Below are 27,625 nucleotides of genomic sequence, written 5' to 3'. Positions count from 1 at the left end.
TTTACTTGGCTTTGAACAGACACCTGCTTTTCATAGCATTTCCATATAGTGTTTATTTTCCTCAGGAGTTTGAATATCTGAAATGTTTGTCTTAGGCTACATCAACTATAAGAGCTCATGTGGGTTGGTTATAACCAGATATTTGGGTTACTTATGCCAGATATGGCCAATTTAATGTCAAGATCACATACTACAGGACTGAAGAGAGGACCTAATGACAAAAGTGAATAGTGGCCACCAACCTTGTTAATATCAGTGGTTTAAAAATCAAGCACTTGACATTGACAACTACCAGAAGTTTCTTCTGCTTTAGACTCAAACCTGATGTGCATCACTTAGTTTGAAAAATCACGTACCACTTTGTAGGTGGGTCAGTCCAAAGAAATAACGTAAGAAGAACAGCAAGGCTTTTCTGAGCAAGGCAGCTCAAAACTTTTAGGCAGCCTGTGTCACTGAAGACAGTTCATACAGTGCTTATTAACGTTCCTTGCAGTTTGACCTCTCTGTCGTATGGTCAGAATGGGGGCCAGGGGAAATGGCTGAAGTGTAATGGTGCTTTTAGTCCTGAGTCAGCATCACATAATTTTTTGAAGGACTGGTCAATTTGTTTCTTTCATTCTTTCATAGTGATACTACAGAACAAAAGAAAGGTGGTGTAATTGGTTTTGAGTTTTCATAAATGATTTAAGTGATTTCCGTAGATGCTTTTGGAAATCACTCGTACAGTTGTGGAAATGAAGCATTGATAACAAAACGATCCGAAGTGGCTTGCCAAGGTTTGATATGTTGATTTCATTTTTATGAAATGAATGTACGTTTTCCCTTACAGCTGTTGTGCCTCGGTTTATTGATGGCTAGGCCCTTGGAAAACCTGCCTCAAGTTCCACTAAATCGTAGGGCTTTCTCATTAAAATCTTAGATCATTTATAAATGGTCTGTTTCTCTTATGATTTTTCACCTAAATGTATGCTCATTATGCCTAAACATAACGCAGGCTTCTGCAAGCCTTAGTGATATATCAGGAGATAAAGAGTTGTGTTCCAGAGAAGGATGCACATGGTCCACTATGCGCTTTACCCTGCTGCGTTTCAAGGTATCATTAGATGGAAAGAAGCACCAAATATACTTCTTAGAGGTGAAAGCAGTTCCAATTCATTGCTTTAAACAGCATTTGCATGTACTTATTTATACACAAAGAGCTCAAGTGGACTTGCTCTGGGTGTGCTTGGGAATGCTGAGGAATAACAGAAAGGAGATGGAGCAGGATCCAGTTTCGGACCTGCAGGCATTTCAGTGTCTGTTTATGAGCTAAGCACAGGAGCTCCCATAACCAAGGGAGCCTGAAGAGCTCACCCTGAAGGAGACACCTACACGTGTCTGGCTGTATGGATATTCATACGCAACCAACTGTAATGGTAACTGCAGACACCTGGCTTACATGGGACATCCCTGCCTTGAGCTGTCTGCAGTCTGGATCCGAATCCCATCCTCAGTATGCAAACTATCACTTACAGACTTAAGGAAATTGATAGGTACTTAGAAATGGGAGGTTTCCTTTATGCCTATTTCTCATCTTTGAGCTGACCCCAGAAGATCTGTCATTGATTCTCTGCCGTCTTTGGGCAGTGAACATCTTACTGCCTTTCTCAAACAGCCTCATTTATTTTATTTGCACTCCACTCAACTATTTGTGCATTGTGACGAGTTGTTCACCTTCTGACAAGTTAATATGTTTTGCTGTTACCCAAATCATTCTTTTTTCTTTTCCTTTTGATTTTCTGAGGCTTCATTTTGTACATGAAAGTTTAGGATACTTCTTTTTTAGGTTCAGTATTTCTCTTAAGTATGATTGATTCTGACATTTCAGCGTTACCAACTGGTTTGTATTTACTGCTCAGGATCGACTTTGCTTTATACTGGCATTGTCTGAAGTGTTTCTATCTCTTTTCCGTTGTGCTTCAGAGGGTTTTAACAAAAATCCAGCCTTTTCCTGATGTTAAGACTGAATCATCGAATCATAGAATTGCTCAGGTTGGAAAAGACCTTAAAGATCATCAAGTCCAACCTCAAGGTGGGCAAGTTGAAGTGGGCAAAGCTGCAGTGACTGTTCTTCAGCAAGCATGGCTAGTCCTTTCCCCCCCGCCAACACCTGCAGTTCTTATTTTCCCACTGTGGACCAGGTGACTGTTCTGACCACATGAGGGCATCAGTGAGCTGATAACAGCGATTGCAGTCATCCCTTACACACTGTCGGTACAAATGCCGTAAGTGATGAAAATCATATGCAGCAGCATGTTTTCCTAAGTTTGGAATAACCATATGAGAGCATTCTGCAGGCCTGTGCAGGACCTTGGGAAACTTGTAATATTGCAGGGGACGATGTTACCTGGTCAGTATCTGGGTTGCAGGGTTTGGTAGCACTTGCAGCGCTGAGATCCGTGAGCCCCACACACTGCGATCCCAACTGTTCATTGCCCTCTAGCAGTTCTCAGTTGGGTGTTGCCAAGCGTGGGGCACAGTGTGGGCTTAGCTCTGTGACATTCCTGGGCAACATGATTTCATTCTAGCAAAGTGGGAACAAGGCCCTGAGTGTGGGGAAACACAAGACTAGACAGTCAGGAACCAGTAGAGCTTGAGAAGTTCACATCACCAAAATTTTCTGTTTGGTAAAGCAGCTCAGATAAAGATCATCAGTTCTCTGTCAGCTACTTTTACTCATATAAATGTCCTCAGCTGAAATGAGGCGCTTGTCAGAAGCACTATGCAAATGCTTTTAAAACACATTCCATTTCCTAAAGCTCTTCCAGCCTAATTAGAGTGGACAGACAAAGAGTGGGAGTGGAAATAACCTGAACTTTCTGTTAGAGAAGGCTGATCCAGCACAAAGTTCCTCTTTCTTCCCCTGAACCTCCTCTGAAAGACCACAGTCCTCGTGGGAGAAAATGTAATACCTCGGCTCAGCAGCCTTCAAACCTCAAAGTCTGCAGCAGTGCACATTGCTGACTTACATGCTAGAGCTGCTAACAGGAGTGAAATGCTGCCGTCAGAACAAGAGAATGTACATTGTGGTTCTGCTCCTATGAAGCTTGTTCTCTAATTAATGAAAGAACAAATGCAGAGAAAATATAAGTCATCTGAAGAGAGCTCCTAAACTGGAGGGGAAACAGCTGTTTACATGGGTGGATAGTGATAGGACAAGGGGGAATAGTTTTGAACTGAGACAGGAGAGGTTTAGGTTGGATATTAGGAGGAAGTTTTTCACCCAGAGGGTGGTGACGCACTGGAACAGATTGCCCAAGGAGGCTGTGGATGCCCCATCCCCGGTGGCATTCAAGGCCAGGCTGGATGTGGCTCTGGGCAGCCTGGTCTGGTGGTTGGATGCCCTGCATATAGCAGGGGGGTTGAAAATCGATGATCTTTGTGGTCCTTTTCAACCCAGGCCATTCTACGATTCTATGATCTGATCTGTTATGGTTTTCATATAGAACCCAAGACAACATAGTTGATCTTTAATAACTTTCATCTGTGCTTCTTAAGAACAGAGTTGACAGGGTCCTAGATCTGTAGAAAGTAAGGCTTTTCTGCTTTCATTTGTAATTCTTTTTCAGCTTTGTTCTGACTGTGCAATGTCCTGCAGTTTTCTGTCCAAAATACTTGTTACCGTCATAGTATGTCTACGTATCTCTTCTTTCTAGCTGTGGATTGGTTGGGGTGCTCCAGAAGAAACTCAGTTCAGTTTACTGATGTTAGGAGGTATGGAGTAGTAATGATAAATAGCCAAGCCAAACACTGTCTACCCTGATCAAATTTGGTAGTGGGTGACCTGACATCTTCTAGCTGAAAATAACTGACATGGAAATTTTCAATAACAAGAAGTGAAAATGGAATTTCCATGGGTGTTAACATAATAGAGAATCTTTTAGATAGAACAAAATATATGACATTCTATCACTGCTCAGTTTACTTTATCCAGCTTTTAAGCCACAGGGCATGTAGTTACGGACAACAGGTTCTAATGCATGTACTGCTGTAAAGCTTCTGGGTTGACTTTTAGAGTGACAGCAGTTAGTTCAAATGAAGACCTACACCAGCAATGGCTACATTTTGTGTAATGGGATTTTTATAGTTGGTGTATAAAGACTTCCTTCCCTTGCAAGCTAAATTCGCTCTTCTCTGTGTTTCAATCCAAATCTCCACTTCTTTCCCCACATGAATTAACCTATCTGTGGTTTCATTTTTATTTTACATACCTAAAATTGCATTAAAGCTATGATGCTTTAAGTGGTTTTGCCATTTGAGTTCAAATAGCTTTGTTCATGGGAGTCAGATAATCTGTGAAGCCTTGTTAGTTCATTTTGAATTCTTGAAAAGTTTTGCAGATAAGATAGAAAATCAAAATGAACCAAAATGAATGGCACAAACCTATTAAATATATTTTATACTGCAGTGTCATTAATGTTGTGGTTTTTTTTTCACTTCAGGACAAAACTGAAAACAGTGTATTGCTTACATGATTATGCAATATTGTCAACAGGGGGATTGAAACTAGACGATCTTTGAGGTCCTTTTCAGCCCAGGCCATTCTACAATCCCATGATTCTATGATTATTTTTTTACCTCATACTGAATATTCCTTTCTGTGGAACAAAGACTTGTTGGCTCCAATTTGAAGCTTTCATATACTCTTTGAGAAAATAATACATACACTCGTGCTACTGATGAAATATTGTATGGGGGGAAAGGATGTTTCTGTGCCTTGTTAAATACAGTCTAGGGTAACACTGAGGTTTTAGGGTGGCTGGTGGGGCTTGGGAAAGGAGCTAAAATGGGACAATGGTTTCATTTCAGGGAAAGTCAATCTTTTGTGCATCTGCTAAAACACATTCTGCATGCTGTGGGAAATATTTTCTAATGCTTTGTGCTGCTGTGGGGTGGATTATTTAATGCCTTTTTCACCTAGAGACTAGTCATGTTTCATTACAGCCAAAGTCAATCTACTTTCATAATAACATACGCTTGTGATGAAGAGTTTTCCAGGTTTTGATGAGCAAGTTTATATATTTAATTTAATCTCTTACATCACACGTAGGGCCAAAGTTTAAGATTTGTTCAGTTCTTCCCTTGCATGGTCTCCTGACATACGCCCAATCTTTGCCTGGTGTACTAATGAAGGAAGAAAGCTATTTAAGAAAACATTAATGATTTAATTGCCTTATAGTATTTGTAGTGTATTTATGTTCCTGTAAGGATCTGGAGTGTATTTTGTTCAACATTTACGCAGAATATTGTGTGGAAAGTAGCACATATTCTTCATTGACTATACATGCCCTGTATATTAATAGAAAGGCAAAATGACAAGTTAGTTCTTTCCTTCTACATCCCAGGTATGTTAGGAGAGGAGATGTTACCTTCTAGTTTGTTTCTTAGCAGAGTTCTTCCCTTCACGATGAAAAGAGTAAATGAAGAATGAGATCTAGGCAGCCTAGATCCTGCCTACCTCTGTCTGCTTTCACGTCTGGTTTAATCACGTAAACAATAATCTGTTGTATACCAATTTAACTTGCATTAAACTAACCATCTGAATCACGTGAGCTGGTATTCCATCTCAGTGCACATGTTCTTTTTCCTACTTTTTTTCCCAAAAACTATGAGACATCCAATAATGCAGTATTATTACTACTCCTAAATGCTTGTGAAAATAAGTGTTTGGACACTCTAGCTTTTTCTGTTTAAAACTCTTCCTATGTAAATTTATCTATAGCTGCAAATACCGCAGCCGTGACCCTATTTTCTTGTGTTTGATGTAACAATGTTTTGTCCATTAGGGCGAGTATATTAAGTCATCAATCCATCTATCTCTGTTTTCCTATTGAGAATGGCCAGGTTTTATTTAAAATACTTGATGGGATAAGAAAAGCTTAATTTGAGGATGTTTGAAGATGCAACTGTAGTCTATATTTTTAAATACAAATTACATCCCTTTATACCTGTGGGATGTTAGCCTGGAATTAGAGTATTTTTCCTGGTTTTCCATTTATTTTAAGATGTATTCAGACTACTAAAACAAGCATTGTATGTTGCCTAAGAATACTACATACAAGTTAGTACTGGCAGGGCCAGCTGCATTAAAACTAACAGGGGAAAGTTCAGTTTCCCTGAGCATGGGGCAGATCTCCTCCATTAGAAGCCTGAGTTTTTTCACCAGTCCTCAAGCTGAAACAAGCTTTTGTTGCTGAGAGCATTGCAAAGGAGCTTTTCTGGCAAGCACTCCTGAATGGGAAGCACTGGCACATCTTGTGCCTTTCAGGAATTTTAATGAAGTTAGCCAGATCAGAATGCTGAAGTAAGCTGATGTATTAAAAGACCATTTACTCTGTTGCCAACTTACTGTGTTGAACGGAAGAGTGTTGTACACAGGGTAAAGTGACAGGAATGGTTCCAGCCAAAAAAGATCTACATCCGAGATGCATCTCAGATGCAGCAGGGGAAAAACTGAAAGCTGCCCCTCATCTATCATTTTTCTATTCAAAGTTAGAGAGATTTTCAACCTTCTTTGACCTCTGCTTACAAAGTCTAAATGAAATTTCCTTACTGGTAGCCATGACTTCTTTTTCTGCCTTTCTCTTAACTCTAAGAACATGGTCTACCCCTTGTTTTAGAGAGTCTGTTACGTACGATGCTATAATGGGGCTATGGGCATCAAAGATAGCAAGAGTTCTTAATTCTTTCTATCTCCTGCATGAAACTCTCAGGAACTGAGAGAATTTCAGGTGTGAAAATAAAAGACGCGGTGAGATTCCCTTAACTGTTTCCCTGTCCCTTCAATAAGGATAACTCTGGTAGTTTAAACTTCAGTTTATTTTAACAGGCTTGAGCAATAAGGAGCTGATGTATGGATTTAAAAGGCAGGAGTGAAAAGATGGCAGTCTTCAAAGTTATGAATACTCTGCAACTTGAATGACTGAAAAATAGACTTACTAAAATGCTCATCTCAGTTGACTTTGCTAAGTATATTTTACTGACTACATTGGACAAACGCTATTATAAGCATGTTAATAATAGAGAAATTAGAACATTAAGACATATTCAGTCTCGATGTACTGAACAGTCCACTGAAAATATCTCATAAACAGTCAGACAATAGAATTATTTTATTGCCATCAGAAATATAAATGTGACTTGCTGAAGACTGGCTGTTACCTCTTGTATTATGTTTATTTTCTTGAGACAAGCAAATGGAGGGCAGCCAACACTTGCTGAGATACAGAAATGCACAGTTGGGCTGCTTGAAACTGTCTTTGAGGTGTTAAGCTTCTATTTAAAGACATTTCTTTTTCAGTTTCATTTCAGTTCAGTGGGTGCTAAAATGCTAAGTTCACTCATACATAAACAGCTCAAGCTAAATATGGTAGTTTGACCCGTTTTACTCATGTCACCTGGTAGGTTTATTTGTAAGCTGTCAAAAGAAAATGAATTGTGAGCTCACAATGAAAGTCCTGTAATTGTGAAAGCAACGTATATGTTGGAGTGAAATGTTGATGTAAATGTAGAATGTTTTACGTAGGTCTTTGAAAGTAATGTCTCCTTTTTATTTCCATGGAAACTACAACGAAGAGCACAATAACACTATTTGATAAAGCACATTCTCAGCTACAAATCACTGTTTTTCAATATAGTCAGCACCATTAGCTCTACATTTTCGCCAGCAATGAATAAGAGCCTGCATGCTGTGCTTGTAAAACTGATCCAGCAGAGGCAACTCACTATTTCACAGCTGCTATGACAGCATCACTGCTGGGAAAATATTGCCCACACAGTCCACCTTTCATCAGACTGGAGAAAAGGAAGTTAGAAGGCACCAAATCCGGTGGGTGTAGTAGGACAGTCCAGCCAAGAATGGCAGTGTGCTCCATGGTCATGAAACTGCTATGGAGCCTCGTGTTATCGTATTGCAAGAGAAAGATTATCTTCTTCTCTGGCCTTCAGCTTAGTCAGTATTGCAGTGTAGCAGTCAGAGCTGATTGTCTGAGTTTCAAGAAATTGATAAGGATCACCCCTTCCTTATCCCAAAAGACAGCACCATTTATTATACCCTCTGAGGGCTGCGTCTTGAACTTTTTCTTCAGTGGGGAATTCACATGTTGCCATTCCTTGGACTGCTGTTTTGACTCCAGCTCAAAGAGGTGACACCACATTTCCTCACCAGTGACAATGCAATCCAAGAAACCGCTACCTTCAGCCTTGTATTGGCTCAGTAGTTTCTGACAAACTTGCATACAGTGCCTTCCCTTCCCGAGTGAGCATTCATGGGACCAACCTGGCACAAACTTTGTGATATTCCAACATTGCCACCATTGTTTCCAACACACTGAAGCCGATGTTCAACATTGTACACAGTTCCCTGATATGCCAATTCCTTGCAGATGAGCTGATCGAGATGATATTCATTTCATGACGTGACAGGTGTGCGTGGCCATCTGAAACATGGCCTGCCTTTCATATTGATGTCTCCAGTGCTTGGAATGCACCACCTCATTGTGCACACATTCACTGTTTGGTCCCCATAAATGTTCAGTAAGTGTTGAGGAATGTCAAAGGCTGCCATTTTTTTTCTGCATGGAGATATTCACTGTCACACCTTTGCTTGATACGCACTTCCATGTCAGACACCATTCTGTCAGGCTGCCCTTCTGCTGCCGCCTCTCACACAGCAACAGCATGTAATGGAATATTGGTGGGACGGTTCAGCCTCCACTATCATCTCACCAACATCCACCTCTGATGTCATGGACCAATGTAATAAAATAGAAGACATTACTTTCAGAGCAGCCCTCATAATAATAGACTGTGGCAGGCCTCTCCACAATTTACACACTTTTGTTAATGGGTTATTGCAAACATTTTTCTTTCCACAGTTGTGACAGTGTCTTGTTGAGTCAGCGCATGTTTTGTCTGGGTCAGCTCTGCCATTATTGAAAAGTTTTTCTACTGAAAGATGATAAAAGTATCAACATTGAGCCTTGCATTTAGTGATGTATGCCAGTGATTCCTTCATCTCCAGCAGTTTATTAAATTAGATCATTTACCCTTGAAGTTAACTAGAATTCAATCCCACATTGAGTTAAGTGGCAGATCCACTTCTGAACATAGCTAGGATTTGTTTAGTACACGGTATAAATTCCCTTACTATAGTCTGTTTGACCAGCTGCCATTTAGAAAAAGCACCCAACCTTTGCCTCCTCTTCATAGTAGCCCCTATTACACATCGGTATATATTTAATAGCAGTTTGGCGCAAATAGAACACAGATGTGAAACACCTGCTTTCATTGTGTTGTTTCAGTGCGTTGAATCTTGTCGCTGGCTTCTCTGGGCTTGAGTTGTGTTCTTTACAATACTGTATGGAGGATGATAAGATCATTTAGTTTCCAAAGTGAATTCATTTGGCTCCTAGAACCCCAGTGATATCCAAGTAAAATGTGAAACTTTTTTGGCACCCCTTTGTGTATATTAGAAGGAAGTAATATAAAGGGGATTGTTAAGATGACTTGTATCTCTCATTCAATGTGAAATGAGTGTTAAGTTCTATTCCTGCCTTGCTACCCCTGATGTCAGGGGTGAGTGGATGTGCAAGAGGCAAAACAAGAAAACTAAGTCAAAGCACCAACAGTTCTTGATATTTGCTGTTCTCTCTTCACTTCCTTTTCTTTCGACTACTTTCTTCCTTCATAGAATTACCTATTCAGAAAAGCTCATTCCTATGGAATCTTTCTGTTCTTACCACATTTTTTTTTGTTTTTGTTTTTGTTTTATTTTATTTATTTAATTGACTTTTGAACACCTAGAGAGTCTCCGTTCACAAAGTCATCTCAAATAAACGATTGTAAACCAGGGCCGAAGATCGTTGGTGATTATTAAGATCGTGGGCTTTAGAGAGTAAGATGAGTCACATTTGTATCCTTGTAGAGCACAGCAGTTCTGCTTCTTGAGGAAGAACCTGCCCAAACAGGCAGTGAAAAAGTGCTTTAATTCTCTGATCGTGAATCACCAATATGTATAAACAAGTTTAGATAAGGCACAATTAAAACATACGGACAATGTTTTGGAAATGGTTATTTTGGAAATCAAAAGGAAGCCTTAGAAGGAAAATGTCCCTGCTTTTCCAGCATTTCTACTTTGACTTTTATAGTTGAAATGCAAGGCTACTGCACTGAATTCGTCTGTTGTTTTACCTGCAGTGATATGCACCCATCTGTATGAAATGTTCACAATAATGAATAAAGCCTTTCAGTGCATTTAAAGCATGTAAAGCACAGGTTTCTCTTACAATACAAAGCTTAGTCAAAACTGCTGAAAGAAACAAAGTTGATAGAAGTCTTACAAGAGAGGGAGAAGTTAAGCATTCGTGATGGAACTGGTCAGCTTTTGAGCAAGCAGGTTATATATGTATTTGGAAAATAATACCAGAACAGGAAATCTCAGCAGGTTTAGACATTCCAGTCAGGCTAGATTGGAAAAGATACAGTGGATTTCTTAAATATATTTGAGCCTGTTCACTGTTTTAAATAGTTGTTTTTCTTGTCTTCCTTCTCACTCCAGACAAAGCAGATTTTTTTCTCTGGCTGTCTTTCAGTTTGTTGGGTTCAAAATACAGTTTTGGATCCTCCCCTTAAATCTACCTATCCAACAGTTCCAATGTCAAGAATTCACAGAATCACAGGATTGTAGGGGCTGGAAGGGACCTCTAGAGATCATCGAGTCCAACGTCCCTGCAAAGCAGGCTCCCTACAGCAGGCTGCACAGATAAGATTCCAGGTGGTTCTTGAATATCTTGAAGGAAAGAGCCTCCACTGTCTTCTTGGGCAGGCTGTTCCAGTGCTCCGTCACCCTTACTGTGAAGAAGTTCCTTCGCATATTGGTGCGGAACTTCTTTTTTTATCCATAGATGTTACCTGAGACAAACAAGGAGGTATATGCCACAATTCACTGCCATGGAATTTACAGCTCTGCTGATGTTATTCCATTCTAGTATGCTTACATTTTCAAATATTTTACCCAACAACTGGATAACTATGTAGAAAAAGTTTGGGAAAGAGGGCATGTTCTTAAGCTGTGATAGATTGCAACATCTGTCTCTTTTTCACTCTTTCTTGTGCAGTTTTTTAAAGTTATAATAGAAATAATGTCATTTTATAACAAAAGATATTTGATTAACCATATTCTGTTGCAAAGTTGAGAATACCTACTTTAACTAGAGAAATACTGTTGTAAAAAAAAAAAGCAGATATTAGAAACATATGCATATCAATGAGAAATAACAACTTACTGAATCACTAAGATGATCAGAGGGCTGAGGCACCTCTCCTACAAAGAAAGGTTGAGAGAACTGGGCTTGTTTAGCTTAGAGAAGAGAAGGCTCCAGGGAGACCTCATTGTGGCCTTCCAGTATTTGAAGGGAGCGTATAAACAGGAGCGGGAACGACTGTTTACATGGGTGGATAGTGATAGGACAAGGGGGAATGGTTTTAAACTGAGACAGGGGAGGTTTAGGTTAGATATTAGGAAGAAGTTTTTCACACAGAGGGTGGTAAGGCACTGGAACAGGTTGCCCAAGGAGGTTGTGGATGCCCCATCCCTGGAGGCATTCAAGGCCAGGCTGGATGTGGCTCTGGGCAGCCTGGTCTGGTGGTTGGTGACCCTGCACATAGCAGGGGGGTTGAAACTGGATGATCATTGTGGTCCTTTTCAACCCAGGCCATTCTATGATTCTGTGAACTTATAAGTGAGAAATTTATGTGAGCAGCAAAACACTTCTGTAGATAGAACTTTTCACTGCTAAAATTTAAATGATAGTTGTATTTCAAAAGTAGTATTTAGTATTTTTTTCAATAGAAAAACTTGACAAATACAGAATGTTATATCTAGGTCACCCGTTATTTTTTTGGAGCTTCCTTTTGCAGAACTTTGTGGGTTTTTATATACAGAATCCAGAAGAATGAAAACGTAAAGGATCTTCCGTCCTGTTGTTTCTTTTTACAGAATATTTTGTTTTAATTCATGATGCTAACCATATAGTTTTGGTTTTAGATTTTACTATAAACTAAGTTCAGTGGCTCTTGTTTTCCTTGGTGTTTCTGATAGTTCTGAAATCTACCTGTTGTACAGGAAAAAGAGCTGTTTATTTTCAAAGAGATTTCTTAAACCAAAAAAGTAGGGACCCCTAAGGGCAACATATTGTTGTGGTTAAGTGTCTTTCTTCCTATACGAATGTTAAATTAATGCAATTTAACAGATTAGATCTTGATTTTACACTAATGACATGGTTCACAGAGGATGTATTGTACCTCTTTGAATTAATATCAATACCATAAAGAGGAAGTAAATTCTATTTTGAACAGTTGCCAAGACACTGTTGTTAGAGCACATGTTTTCAGTTTGAAAACATGTATGGAATTCATGTCAGTACTAAGTTAAATCTGCAAGACAAGTGAGTTCAAGCATTAAATACTATACAGTTTTGGTGAAAATCTTTGTAATGCCAGTGGACTTCTGAGAAGACAGTAAATTGTCATTACTGGGACAGAGGAATTCATCAGAGAGATGAATGTATTGTGGTTCATGAAAAGAAGACTAATATATAGGGTTTAGACATTGCTTTTATATGTCATCGAGTTTCACATAATAGTAAACTGATATTAAATTATGGAAGATTAGTAATTGAAGGGCATTTTACACATGAATCATTGACTCATTGCATGACTCAGAGTTCATAACAGGGAGAAGTATTTTTACCTTCACTCACCCATTTAAATCCAACCTCAACCTAAAGTGATTCAGTCCCAAACATCTGACAGCTGTTGGATCTTCAGCTCTACAGTAAGTCAGTGGGGAACATGCAGTCACTAGATGGGCATTTGCAGTAGAAAACTCACCACTATAGACTTGTAGTCGTGATAGGGAAGTTAAGGATTACATGAGTACAATGTGAGAAGAATATGCCATTTATTTAGTCACTGTTCATGAAAAGAAGACCATTCTGCCTATCAGTAGAGCGTGTGAAGCTGTAGTTGAGCACTCATTAAGTTTGTAAATGAATATACAGCCAGATATTGCCAATGCCACAAGAGGCATTCAAACTGTGGATGGTCCTGTCTACAGTGTAATTTTAAATTCTATTGCTTATCATCAGTAAATGCTTATTTTTGTAGCATGATTAACATCTGAATGTGCTGCATGGTTTAAATTTGATGGCGCTCTTAGATCTGATGTAGGTCTAATGTGCTGCTCAGCACCAGAGTGGAAGATCTAATAGATTGTTGTTGGGTTGTAAGAGTAATTTTACTTGGTATAAAGAAGATTTGCAGCTCTATTTTTATTTTACAGATAACCATTCAGAGGGACAGTGGTTTGGACGTCAGTTCCCCCAAACATGGAAAAGTGGATCCAGACAACATGCCTCATGTTGGTGGAAATACTTGGGCTGGTGGAACAGGTTTTCATTCATTACTTTTTTTATGCATCTTGGAAGGATGTTTGCAGAAGATGCTGTACCAGATAAAAGTAGACATATACAAACCCACTCTCTGCTTAGAGCTATTTTACTCAGTGCCTTTATTGTCTGTGAGAAGTAGTTGCAGTGCCTAGTGTCTAACTTAAACTCTATATAGCAGATCTCCACTTAAATGATGTTTTGTAGTTTTTTCTCTTTATTGCCCATATAGGGAACCAGCACCTTGCAGCCATAGAAACTAGGCCATCTGAGTCACTTGCCATTCTCTTAGACTTCTGTAGCAGCAGAATTTTAGGTGACATAGGTAGTAGAAATGCACAGTAGACGAAAGTGCCTTCTAATTCTAAGGGACATGATAGTGGTCACTTAATAAAGTGCTTTGGAAACAATGTAAATCAGCAGTCTTGGGAAAAGACCAAGTCTGAATAAATTGCTTTAAGGACTGAGAACTTTGAGTTTATGTTCTATACTTAATTTACAGTCCCCTTTGTACACTTTGATAACTGTTACTAATCTGGTCTCAGAGTACTATAGACACAAGTATTCCATTGGGGTTCTGCTGTACCATGATAACCATTTGGTTTTGAATATCATTGGCAATAAATATTTATTTTCACAATTGGGAAGTTTTTCTGAATATCATGTATAGATATGACAATGGAAGCTCTAAAGAAAATATTTTCTTATTTATTATTGAATGCATGTTCTTTAATTCTTTTTTTCTTATTTCAACCATCCTAGGTGGGAGAGACACTGCTGGGTTAGGTGGCAAGGGTGGGCCATACCGTCTGGATGCTGGTCATAAGGTTTACCAGGTATCTCAAGCTGAAAAGGATGCTGTTCCTGAGGAAGTTAAGAGAGCTGCTCGAGAGATGGGTGAAAAGGCCTTTAAACAAAGGTAATTTTCAAGTCTTTATTTATCTTTCTGTTTACGAGAAGAATTAGATGAAGGAAACAACAACAACAGTTGCCTTTATTAACTGCACTTACTAACCGAGTATTTCTCAGTATGCACAGAGGTTCAGATTTCTTCCACCAACTGAAATTTCAGGTCAGACTCTGGTACCCATCATAAAAATAGCTAAGTGCACTGACAGTCATATCAAGTGAGCTTTATGTTTCAACCCAAGCCATACTACAGTGTGAATGTCTGCCTGAAAGTTGAGTTCTGGGGAGATTAAAACACTGGGGCAAGTAAATTTAGAAGCAGCTTTGCCTGTTCACATTTTGCTGCTGTTAACAGTGAGTCCTAATCATGGGGGTAAATCTGGGTGCTAAAAGTAACAGGAAAGGAGATTGCCATTTGCTTCAACTGCTGTGTAAATACAGATGTTTTAGCACAGAGCACACTCTGTATGGGAACCACTGTATTTAAATGTATCTACTGCATTCAGATCAAGTTTCTGTTTTAATCTTTCTTTTATTACTAAATTTCCTCAAGCATTTAATGTACTCGTTAGAGCATTAGTGATTAATAAAGACAAGGAAAGTGCACTGATTGTATCAGAGCTTCACAGGAAAAGGTTCAGAAAGGAAAAATACTTTTCAGTGGGTACTTAATTTACACAAGCAACATCCAGATATTTAAATTAAAAATAATCAGTTCAGGGTTTGCTCTTGGGGGGAAGACATGGCTTGTTTTGTCTGTCTTTTTCTACTGGTGTTTTAGGGGGTGTGCAAAGGAAGACTACTTTTAACCATCTTTCTATGTCTCCATTCTACAGAATTTTCTTTCAGTTTTTCCATAATAGAAATACCTCTTAGATGGTGTACATCTATTTATGTGTAAGCAAACATGACATGCTTTGATGCTCTATGATGCTCTGCAAAGTTCATGATGGGGGAAATTCCTAGATAGTGCTGCATGTTGTGGGTGCAGTGCAGCTGAGTCCTGCATAACCTGGGTGTCTGCACATGAGATAACACTCCATATCCTGCTAAAACCAGTAAACTACCATGTACCGGCAATAGTTGTCGTCTGTTCTGAAATGACATTTGACATGGATTATTATTCTATACCACTTGAATAGCTGTGGGAACTAAGGAATAGGAAGGTTGGAGTCCTTAGACTAAAGAAAAAAAAAATGAAGGGATCTGCAAATTTTACTGTTTGAATTATATGTTATTGTCTGGATGGGAGAATCTTAATCTGAATGCTTTTGATTGCTTTCCCAGCTGGACAATACTGCTAGTGGAAAACATTTCAAATTACCCCGTTTTGGTAGAATGGAGTTAGCAACTACTCTTGGATAGGTGCAGTATGTTGCCAACCTATACATACTTTGCTAATAATTTGTAATTCATTTAAAAATCCGTATTTTCAACACAGTCTGAGTGAGATTATGCTGTTATGAAGTGCTTGTGTTTAAAATAAGCTGTGCATGGATAGAATCGTGGAGTCATAGAATCATGAAGGTTGGAATAGACCACTAAGATCATCTAGTCTGACTGTCAGCCCATACTGGATAGGTCGTATATTTTAGCTCAGGACTGAATCCAGTCAGGATGGTCGGATGGGCAGATATAAGATTGCAGCCTCACTACATGAATCTGAGTTACTGAAAATACTGAGTAGTGCATAAATCCAGCGTATTCACCTGTCCCCCAGCTCATACTTCACTGTTAGACCTCTGTAATTATGTTCCAATTGTGAGTTTCACCATCTTAAGATTATCTGCTCAGATATGATGTTGAGAACAGTAAAGAACTTTTAAGTGGAGCCACAACTTACTTATGGAAGGTGCTTGTATTTGTTTTTATAGTGCAGATGTTGATGTTTGTTATATGTCTGGACAGAAGAGAGTTCAATGACATGACTCATTTTTTGTGGGGGAGCACATTTTTACTGACATACACTTAAAGCTCCTTTGTTTCAAGATTTCCTCATTTTATGAAGCACCAAGATAGGTTTTGGAGACACAGTGACTGGCTGTAAGTCTTCAGCAACAGATTTGAGTGTATGTCTGTACTTAACCTTTGTGTTAAAGCGTGGATCGTGATACGCTTAAAATACTCCGACAGTGAAGTAATGGATGGGCACTCGTGTATGTACATATAGCAACACCTAAGCCAATAAAACTCGATCACGGTTTTCAGAACATCTGATTCACTCCCCAAACATTAAAGCAGATCAGGAGAGAGCCAAGTGATGAGTAATTTTAGTAGGTTTTGATGTGAGGCAATCCTTGTAGACGTTTGTGATCACTGGGGTCTCAATCTATGTGGTATCAAGTAAGCACAGTAAGCACACTTCTAATTTATATATGCTAAAGGGTGATGTGGTTGTTTCTAAAGCTGTTCTGAGCTCCCTGTTCTTTGTTCTAGATTGAAGGAGATTCAGATGAGTGAGTACGATGCATCTACTTATGAAAGATTCTCTGGAGCAGTACGACGTCAGGTTCAGTCACTCCGCATCATCTTAGACAATCTGCAGGTAATCTTAGCTTCTCTGATAAAAGAACATGGTGAGCTCGTTACATTATGCTTTAAAGACTGTCCTGCTAATATTGTTACCATCTGATACGTTTGAGAGTTAAAAGCAGATTCAGGTTATAATCATGTTTAGGAAAAACAGTCTCGTATTACTGTTTCAAAGGCGGCTTTTAAGTGGATCTCTGTGCTCATCTTTACAAGTTACATTACTCCCATCACACGGCTTGCAGAGATTACTTATTCAGGTGCACAGTTTTGTGAAAGAAAATTCTGTATGTTATTAAAAGAGTATGTGATGGTGCGTAGATCACAGTCTTTCTCTTTGCCCCCTGTCCACAAGACTTTTAAATATGGAAATAGTATGCGTGTTAAAAGACATTCATGGCTTTGCTGCTTATGCACCTGAAAGCAATTCTTCCTCAAGATTTATTTTGAGCCTGGCTAATTAAAATAGGCATGGCTCCAGTCACTAAGTGGAAGCTAACCAAATATGCCACTTTACGTTTCTTCTGTTAATTAGTTCCATGGTTGCTTGAGGTTTTATTAATGCTAGTGTTCACCTACAGTGTAATTAAAATAAAAAGTGCACTGTTTCAAGGAAGAACCTGCTAGTCATTGAAAATGAAAGAAAAATAAATGTATTCATTATAAGACATTTCTCTGATTAAAAGTATTTCTGTTGAAGGCTCAGATCTCTCCTCACAGAGTGGTCATTTAGAATGGTCGTGTAGTAATATACTTTGATTCATACAGCACCCAGTATGTATTTCAGCTCAGGACTTAGGCTTTTGGTTCATAAAGAGAGAGTTCAGCTGGAAAGTTATAGGTACAAGTCTCAGTTTTTCCTGCATTGTTTTTATCCAAGTGCTTGTTTTTACTATGTTTCTGTCAGATACGCATTTTGAAACACAGTTTATGGCAAGAAGTGAATAAATGAATCTTCAGTTTAAAGTCTTTCTAAAATCTGCCTTATCTATTCCTTGGGGCCAAAATTGTCGTGTTCAAGGGTCACATAAATCATAGCCAAAATATAATGTATTTTAATATAAGGAGACATATCCTGTGACTTTGTTAAAAAGGTCATTTTAATATCAAGGCAAACACTTATAAGCCTTGGTATTTTTATAAGACTGCCAACATCCTGGGCAAATCATAACAGCTAACCACAGAGATGATAAACTTACTGTATGATGAAAAAAACCAAACTTGCTGAGTTCAGAAAAGCTAGCTCTTAGAGTAAAAGCAATATTGGAAGCAAATTTTGAACTTTATACGTTTCTATATACATTGTGGTAGTTATTTTCTTAGAAGATGCACAAGAAAAATGAAAGCAAATGATAACAAGGGTTACTTACAATCCAAGAATATTTCATGTTTGATTTTTTCATTAGAGAGCACTTTTGGCTTCTTAAAAATCTTTGAGTTTGCTTTGTTTTGAACTTCCTGTGTTCTTGTAATGAAAATACATTGTCCCCACTCATTTCACCTGGATTTTTTTTTCAACATAAGCCTTTTAATTGCTGGGTTTTGTGGGTTTGTTTTTAAAAATATGTTCCTTTGATTAAGTTTTACATCCCAAGGATGTGAAGCCTGGAATTCTGGTCCAGTTGTTGATGCCTCAAAGATCAGTAGCAGCAGCAAGTCGAAATTAATGCATAAATATGGTCTGAGAATGTAATTTCATCATTCATTTTACTTTATGTAACTCACTAATCTTTGTCAATGCTTTGAACAGAGTTACTGAGGCATTACAAGTTGTTCTTGGTCTTCTGTAGAAGTAGCAAGCCCTGAACTCCAGAGTCCATCAACGATGAGCTTTCTTCTTGCTCCTAGTGCTGACCGATGTCTGTATAAAGCTTATACATCTGAAGTCCAAATTTAATAACTTACGATTGATCAGAGACTCAGACCTGAGATTTTAGATTACTTGCCCTCTGGAAGTACTTCTCCTTTTATTAATTACAGAGGGAGTCTGAGGCAACTGACCTTGTAGCTTCTGAGCATCCTTTATGCACCTACACTTGAACTGGGCAAACCTGGGCCTGAGTCACAGAGCCTAATGGGGCTGACTGATTTGGACTGTGTGGGAACTGTCAGGTCATAGCAGCAAAAGCAGTGGCAGTATGGTGATAAAGACAGTTGGAAGAGCTGACGGTGGGAAAAACCCCATGCCTTGTCAGTAGTAGTTTTCTGCTTTCAACAACTATGTTTTACTGGGAACATGAACATAAAGTTTTCCCAGAATCAAATGCAGACAACAACTGGGAGTATGTCATACAACCCTATAGCATTACATATATAAATGCAATCATTTCATATGTTCAGCTTTTTCTGTGCTAATTACAAACAATGTGGTTATATTTTGTAAAATTTCTTCAAAATATCCCTTTGATATCTTTCAGTGTGAAGAATTACATCAGTGGTGGAAATGTGTTGCAGTAGTAATGGACCGTTTGCCCTTTCTAGAAAAGGAGACTGTTTTTTTCCTTCAAACATAAATATTCATGTCATTTGTTTAAATGTATGAAAATTACATATTGAAATTACTTTGAAACTTACCAGCTATATGTGTGTGCATTTTATAACACAAATGCTTAAGAAGTTGGTTTTTTTTCTGTAAAGAAATGCTTAGAAATTCACAGAACCATAGAATGGCCTGGGTTGAAAATGACCACAATGATCGTCGACTTTCAACCCCCCTGCTATGTGCAGGGTTGCCAACCACCAGACCAGGCTGCCCAGAGCCACATCCAGCCTGGCCTTGAATGCCTCCAGGGATGGGGCATCCACAACCTCCTTGGGCAGCTTGTTCTAGTGCCTTACCACCCCCTGTGCAAAAAACTTCCTCCTAAAATCTACCCTAAACCTCCCTTCAAGTATTGGAAGGCCACAATGAGGTCTCCCTGGAGCCTCGTCTTCTGCAAGCTGAACAAGCCCAGTTCCCTCAGCCTTTCTTCACAGGAGAGGTGCTCCAGCCCTCTGATCATCTTAGTGGCCCTTCTCTAAGTTCTGCACTGAATAGGCAGATGCTGAGTAGTCTAAATAATTTTAGTATTATTTTGGTAAGATTTTAAGTCAGATTTTGTCAGCTTCCTTTCCTGTTTTAGGAGAAGAATGTAAACTCTGTGTTCCTCTAATAACATTTCAGCTCCAACATGGCTCTTTTTTTTTTCTTTTTTTCTTTTTTTTTTTTTTTCATCAGCTGAACATTGCATAAGCTTTATAATGTGGTAAACAGTCATGGATTTTTAATTACGGTCTCATTAAAAAGTATATTCTTCCCACACTGCTGTTCCTTGAACACCAAATAGTCCCAAAGCTAAAGCTTTTTCAGTGAAAACTGTAGTGAGACTGGTTAAGAATTTGTTCATCTAAGTGAACCTTAATTATCTTCTGTAGATTCTCCCTCCTGTCTACTGAAAGGAAGCAAATAAGAAACGTTTTACAAAGCTGCAGCCCTCAAGGAGTCTTAAGGCTGTATCTGTGTCCCAGTATGGCAGTGGCTAAGATCATTAGGAACAAGGTCATCTCATCTACATCATCCTGGAAGTGTCATGGTTCACTTTAGACAGGCTTTGCTCACTGAACATGTTATCTCTAGGAGCACTTCTTTAGTGGTTAATTGGGGTGCTGAAATTTGCCGTGTGTTATCCTACTGTGGTTTTCACAGCAGGAAAACACCTATGGTGTGGCAATTCAGTGGAGCATGGAGAGGTCATCTAGAATCAGGGCAGCCTGATTATGGAGGTTAGTGGCCCTGCCTGCGGCAGGGAGGTTGGAGCTTGATGATCCTTGAGGTCCCTTTCAACCCTAGCCATTCTATGATTCAGTGATATGATTCTATGCATTTACAGGTCTCCTCTTGCAATGTTACACAATTTCCAGGGCAACAAAGAAATCAATAATCCTATGGAAGGGGGGATTTCAAACTCTGTCCCAAGGGTAGTTAATGATAGTGAAGACTACTAAGCTAGGGTTTATTCCTGGATGCCCCACTGCAAAACTTGGTTAGAGCTAGGCTAGCCATAGAACCACTGAAGTGTATCAGAGAGAACAACTGACTGAATTCATAACTTAAGAAATCTTTTACCCTTTAGCCTCATGTGATTTACTAAGAGGCTGAGGTTTCCATGTATTGCAAGAATCCGTAAAGCTTTTGACATAACCTAACTAAAAAGACCTGTGCTTGTTACAGCTGTGTTAACTCGATACTGTAAAATGAATTAATCAGAACATTTTCCCTGTGGCTTTGTGTTCTTTCTGCACACTTATTTTCATAGATAACTAGTCCATTACTTTTGAATAGCTATTGGCAATAGGCAGTAATCCAAAACGCCTTTTTCCATATGCAGTAAAAAGAAAAACCTCATAAATTTTGACCAAAGCAATTTCAAAGATTCTCTTAGCCTTAGGAAACCATCACCTTACTGCTCAGACTGTACAAAATTGCAATGATTTGTCCTCTCAAATCCCAGGCCTGCCGTTTGCTTGGGATTTGTAATGTAACACTTCCTGCTTCTCAAAGAGCAACTGATTTTCATTCCTGAGATCCAATGTCTCAGGCAGTTTGTGTCCTGCTGGATATTTGATTTGCTTCCAGCTGCTAACCAGCAATTTTGCTGAGCATGCAAATGCAATATACATATATAAATTTAAAATCATATTTCCAGGCTGGCCTTACTACGGGGATGAACAACATCAAACTGATAATTTAAGCAGAAATGAAATAAGGCTTAAAACACATATATGTACTCTTTGCTGTCTTTAGATAATCTTATGACATGGGGACTATGATGAAGCTATCCATTTCAAGTATTCCTAAATAGATTTTTTTTTAAATCTGAAATACTTGAATCTTTAATATTCTGTGCTTTTTTCTACATACTGAAGTTCCATAAATACTTGAGTTACTGAACTGTAGGGCATTCTCAACAAGCAGGCTGTAAATTACTGATGTTCTTTCAAATAAAATAAAATAAAGAAATTAAGTGAAATATCTCTCAAGTATCACAATTTTCAAGGTTTTTATTCTAAAATAGAAAAATAGTGTATTACAAATGCTGGTTTAAAAGAAGCCACTTACTACTACGTAAGCTTAATGCTGCTTAATTTTACCTTGAAGTCAGCCACTTTTTTTTTTCTTGGGTTACTTGAATGGAGAGCATGTAATAAATTGCCAGTTACTCATGTCCCTCTGGTTGTATGCAGTTTTGCACAGATTTGTTACTCAAATTTCCAGCACATTTGTAAGAAAAAAGCTTAATATTTCCACAGTCCACAGGTAAACTCCCACGTATCAGAAGACTTTAAGGAAGGCAAAATTACAGAGGACTGTATTCTTTGTCAGTATTGACTTTTCTTTCAGAGAAAGAGAGGGAAAGAGATATGAAAATGTGTTCAGGTTTCATTGGCTTTTGCCAAAAATATCACGTAATGAGAAAGAAAGTTTATATGCCTGTCACATACAGTGGGTCTTAAATTGCCTAAAATACCTCCAAATCACTGAGTGAATTAAGATTTGTTCTTTTTCTGTTGTAGGCCAAGGGTAAGGAAAGACAGTGGATGAGACACCAAGCTGTTGGAGAGCTAGATGATGCCAAAATCATTGATGGGTTGACGGGAGAAAAAGCCATTTATAAACGACGGGGAGAGCTTGAGCCGCAAGTAAGTATCCAACAAGTAGCAGGGAAAAGTAGGGGAGGGCTTAACAGGTTTGATGATTTCTTAGTGGCTGTACTGGTATAGAGATGAGAAACTCAGAAGAACCATCTCTGGCTCAGGAATTTGCTGAGACAGACGCAAAATGGAAGATTTGCTTCAACTCTTCCTATAATCTTCCATGCATTTGCTGTTGGCCACCCTCAGAGAGGTGCTGATCTAAGCAGCCCTTTGCTTTGATCCAGTGTAACAGGTTTAATGCTCTTGTTTTATATTTTCAAGAGCTGAAGGTGATTATCAGAAAACTGCTCGTTCATCTAAAAAATAGAAGGAAGAGATTTTCTCACTATTATAACTTACTATTTCTTTTTGTTATTATATACCCCAACACCCTTGAAAATTTTATAAAAACAAGCATTGTATAGATCTATTATTTTTCCATCATATGCAAAGTATTCTGTCTCTCATAGGTACTTAGTTTTAAGAATAAAAGCAATAATGAGAAAGAAGTGTGAGGAAAAACCACTGAGGTATGATAAAGTTGCCTGTCCTGTGTCTCATTTCAGCCACTCCTTAGAAGACATTAAAGTTAGGCCTTACGTGAGATGAGGTTACAACTATGAAACCAGTTGAATCAGATCAACAAAACCCAGCCAGAATGTGTGTGGCTGATCAAAAATATTTAACAGTAATACTTAATGACAGATTGTGAGAGGGTTGGTTTTTTTGGTTTTTTTTTTGCAATCTTTATAGTCTTTTTGCAATCTTTTTTGAAATTCTGACTTTAAGGTGCTTTTTTTTTTAATAGATGGGTCCAACATCATTTTGCACAACAGGTTTCCCCTTTTGTTGAATCTCTGGTATTATTTTTTCTGCTACTTAAACCTGGTGTCTGTTACTTTGATCAGTTCTTAGAAGTTATCCTTGCCTATGTGGAAGATCAATAAGGGAGAAGTGATTAGATCCTCATTTCTGATCTTTGCATTTTCATTTTCAAATGCATTTTCTCAATGTAAACAGTTGAGTTATAATGCATAGTTAGTCATAGCAGTGAAAAAAAAAAAGACATCTTTAAATTTTGCTATAAAAAGAAGAGTAGGATTTAATGAATCGTCTCACTCCCGCTGTTTTGTAAGGGTGCGGCAGTCCATTGAGAAAACAATGAAAGAGTAAAGCACACAAATGCTGGCAGCTCTTTCTAGTTAATAGAAGCGTTTTAGGTATCTGTTTTTTAATGTGACTGTTTTTAGACAAATCGTATTTAATAGCCATTAACTTGTATCCAGACTGATCTCAGTGCACACTGTATAAAGTCTCTCCTTGGAATGTACTGTGCCAGTAATTGTTAAAACAGATGGAGGTTGTTTTCAGGAAAAAGTAATGGTTTGGGAATGAGAATGAAGAGAAATAAATCTGGTAGTGAATCAGAACAAGATTTTAAACATTTTTTAAATATTATAAACCTCAGCAGATTAGATTTTCTTCTCGGGGTCTCTGTTAGTATTGTAAGCCAAGGAAGAACATTTCCATTATGAGCTTTGGCAGACTGAGAAAAGTTGAGAGTATTCTTTCTGAAATGTGAAGAATAACAAATGAGACCAGAAAAAGTACTTTCCTGACAAGCATGTGTGGAATTTTTAAAGCTATGTTGTTTCCAGTCATTGAAGGTGAAGGGAAAGAATGAGTTGAGGTATCTGTTCAGCAATTGCTCTGAAACACATAGAAAAAAAAAAAAAAGATATTTTTGTTCTTTTTAGAGACCTTTTAGAGAAAGATTTTGTGCTTTGCTCAGTCTGGTGGGTTCTTTTTCCAAAGCATGTTATCCGTAGTCATGCTTAGGTTTCCCACTTGCAGTGTGTAATTTTCTTTTCTGCTGTGTTCGCCTGCCAGCCTGGGAGCCCCCAGCAGAAGCCTAAACGCTTGCGCTTAGTGGTGGATGTTTCTGGAAGCATGTACCGCTTTAATGGGGTCGACGGACGACTGGAGCGCTCCATGGAGGCTGTCTGCATGGTCTTGGAAGCTTTTGAGAATTATGAGCACAAATTCAAGGTAATTATAGCTGTGCTAGGAGGTCTGTGGTTATTGCACAGACTATATGGAACGGCGGAAAAAGTGTTTCAGTGGTCAGTCTAGCCAAAGGACATTATTCATTCCTGCAAGGAAATGAAGGCACTAATCTGTTTCTGGCAAACTGAAAAATAATACTAGTGAATGGATAAGAAACATTACATGCTTCAGCAGAGGAGAATTCAATTTAAGACTCCAATTTTTGCTGAAATATGCTGCCTTCTTCTGCATTTATCGATTAATTTGTTTCTTGGAACAGAAACACTAAAGACTGTAGAACACAGGTAAATATGAGCTTTGGGACATGCAAAAATGCACAGCCTTTCCATTTCACCCAAGGGTATGAACAGTAGTACTTTGTGATGGAAAAAGACCAAACTTATTTGTCCATTAGTTGTGAAAGCAAGAAAACCATTTATTGTGTTGAAAGATGCTGGGTCCAAAATGTTATTTAATGGTAGTCTGCAAAGGAAATGTCAATTAATTTTGTGCTCTTTTTTGTCTCTGTAAACCTAAACAAGGCCTCAGGTACGTTTCTTTAACTTCAAAATTGGAACTTAACTTCAAAAAACTGGAATGGGCTGCCCAGAGAGGTGGTGGAGTCACCGAGCCTGGTGGTGTTCAAAGAGCGTTTGGATGTTGTGTTGAGGGACACGGTTTAGCGAGAACCATTGGTGAAGGGCGAATGGTTGGACTGGATGATCCTGTGGGTCTTTTCCAACCTTAGTGATTCTATGATTCTATGAAAAATGACAGAAATGGCCAATCTTGAGTTTATTTTTTGACAAACTCAGTGTTTGATGGAAGAATACAGATGTCTTTACTGAAGAGCATCTCAATCATGAGACTTAAAATATGTCAGAACAAAATGTAAAATCTTCTAAGATTAGTATAATACTTAGTCCAGATCAATTCAGTCAGGTTTGCTTCATGTTGTTCCTCTGATAGCATAATCTTACAGGTTTCAGTTCTACCCTAGAATCTCCTCTGAAGAACACAACATATAGAGTTGTCCTCCTAGAATGTCTTCTAAAAATGATCATTCAGTCTTCCAATTGTCAGAGAAGAGGCTGTAAAATGAGACAGGCATTATGTCTTTAGCCCACTTTCCTAAGTAAAAGCTTGTGTTGTCATACTATGTCAGTCGTGCTTTTTTGCCCTTCAACTTCAGAACACATTGTCCAAATTCCAATAAATGTGGAACAGTGGTTGAGTTCCCAAAGATACTCAATTCCTGCCAATGTTGTGAAAATGGGCAGGGGAGAGAGTGAAGCCTCTGTTTGCATTCCTAGTTGAGAAAAAATGCTGTAACTGTAAGCTTCAACAGTAGCCTAGAGAGGCTATGCGGGAACTCAACTGTAATTAAGAAGGAAATGGGAAAGGAGTCAGCTGCTCATATAGGTCCTGCTTACTGACAACAGTGATGTTAATAACGAACGCTAATAGGGGAAGTGCAGTTATACAAAGTGATTGTGTTTGGTAAATCAGGAGTATCTAAACAATATTCATATTAGTATTATCAAATGCAAGATCCTCCACGAAAGTAGTAGCATAGATAGATATAATATATTGGAGTATAGTCAACATGGCTTTTAAAAGGGAAGCAAAGTATCTGAAGCATCTATATGTATGTGGCAGGCAAGGTTTGTTGACTGTCTCCTTAGCCAAAAGCATTTGTCAAAAGGTCCCTCACCATCAGTTCATACAGAAATAGAACTGCTTTAGAGGTAAAAGGGAAAGCTCTCAGAGAAATGAAGTACAGCTTAAACTAATGAAAACAGACAACTGTAAGTGGCCATTTTTCAGAGTGAGGAAGTAAAGGAAGGTCACTGGTGAAACTGCATTAGGATTTGTGCCAGTCCCAATGACGTTCTGCATGTTCATCAGCGATTTGGAAAAGAGGCCGGATAGTCAAGTGACAGAAGTTGCTGTCTGCATGAAGTTATTTGGGAAAAAAGGGGAAATCCAGCTACAGAAAGTGGGAGAAAAAGGCCTAGTAAGTAGTGACTGGGAAATAAAATGGCAGATGATGTTTGATGCTATAAAATGTAAAGTACTGTAAATAGAAAAAGGCAATCCTAATTTTAAATACAGAGTGAGGAACTCTAAGCTGTCCACTGGTCCTCACTCAGTGATTTCTTAGGGCTCTGCGTATAAACTTTGTAAATATGTTGCATGGTTTTTTGAACACAGAGACCACCAGCCATCAGAAAGCTAATTGTATGTTAAAAATTATTAGCAAAAGAACAGAGAACGAACAGCTCAGAAAGCATCAGAATGCCTCTGTAAACATCCACAGAGCATTCACTTGAGAAGTGGAAAAAAAAACAAAAAACTATTATCCACACAATCTCTATGAGTCCAGACAGCTGTAAGACTAATTTGTTGCTTAAAATTGAGCAAGGAGTGATATAGCAAGGAGAAGAAGTTGTTTGCAGCTTCTACATCTGTTCAACTTCAGTCAGCTCTAAGCAACCTCTCTTTCATTTAAAGGCTCTTTTGCACTGGAGAGAAGACTTTGGTGGGCCAGTAACAGCAGCCTGATTTGGGGCTGGGCAGATTTACTATGAGCTCTGTCAACCTCAGAGCTGCTTTTGCTCAAGGGAAGAAAAGTATTTTTCTTCCTCCATATCTCTCTTTGCTGTCCCATTGGGATTTCATTCACTGCAAGCATAGTATCTACACAAATATTACAAGGCTCCCTAAAGATGATGAGAACACTAAACAGGATGCGGCCTTAAATTTCACTGGCTGCTGAAATTGCCCCCAAAAATGAGTACAAATGAAGCTGTTTATTAACTTGTCAGATTTGTCTTTACATGATCCGATGATTAGGCAGATTTTAAGCAAAATTGCATGATTCGCTCTCATCAGAAATCTCCCAGGCATGTGCTGATGGACTTCTTGTGTTATTTAATTGATGAAAATAAATAGCATTTCTAATCTCTCCAGCTCTAAAA

General features: G+C 38.5%; 1 protein-coding gene across 1 annotated transcript in view; it reads left to right on the top strand.

Moving 5' to 3' along the window:
* The window catches only part of VWA8 (von Willebrand factor A domain containing 8), a 181,262-nt gene that overhangs the window by 139,956 nt on the left and 13,681 nt on the right, over positions 1-27,625 (top strand). The window contains exons 38-42 of the mRNA XM_425624.8: positions 13,382-13,490; positions 14,250-14,406; positions 16,833-16,941; positions 22,479-22,604; positions 24,489-24,647. Of these exons, the coding sequence (XP_425624.5) occupies positions 13,382-13,490; positions 14,250-14,406; positions 16,833-16,941; positions 22,479-22,604; positions 24,489-24,647 (660 nt within the window). The remainder of the gene's footprint in view (positions 1-13,381; positions 13,491-14,249; positions 14,407-16,832; positions 16,942-22,478; positions 22,605-24,488; positions 24,648-27,625) is intronic.

Source organism: Gallus gallus, chromosome 1 (assembly GCF_016699485.2).
Source record: "Gallus gallus isolate bGalGal1 chromosome 1, bGalGal1.mat.broiler.GRCg7b, whole genome shotgun sequence".
In the NCBI taxonomy this organism is placed as follows: domain Eukaryota; kingdom Metazoa; phylum Chordata; class Aves; order Galliformes; family Phasianidae; genus Gallus; species Gallus gallus.
The sequence above is the reverse complement of the archived record's forward strand: the minus strand, read 5'-3'. Positions and strand labels throughout refer to the sequence as shown.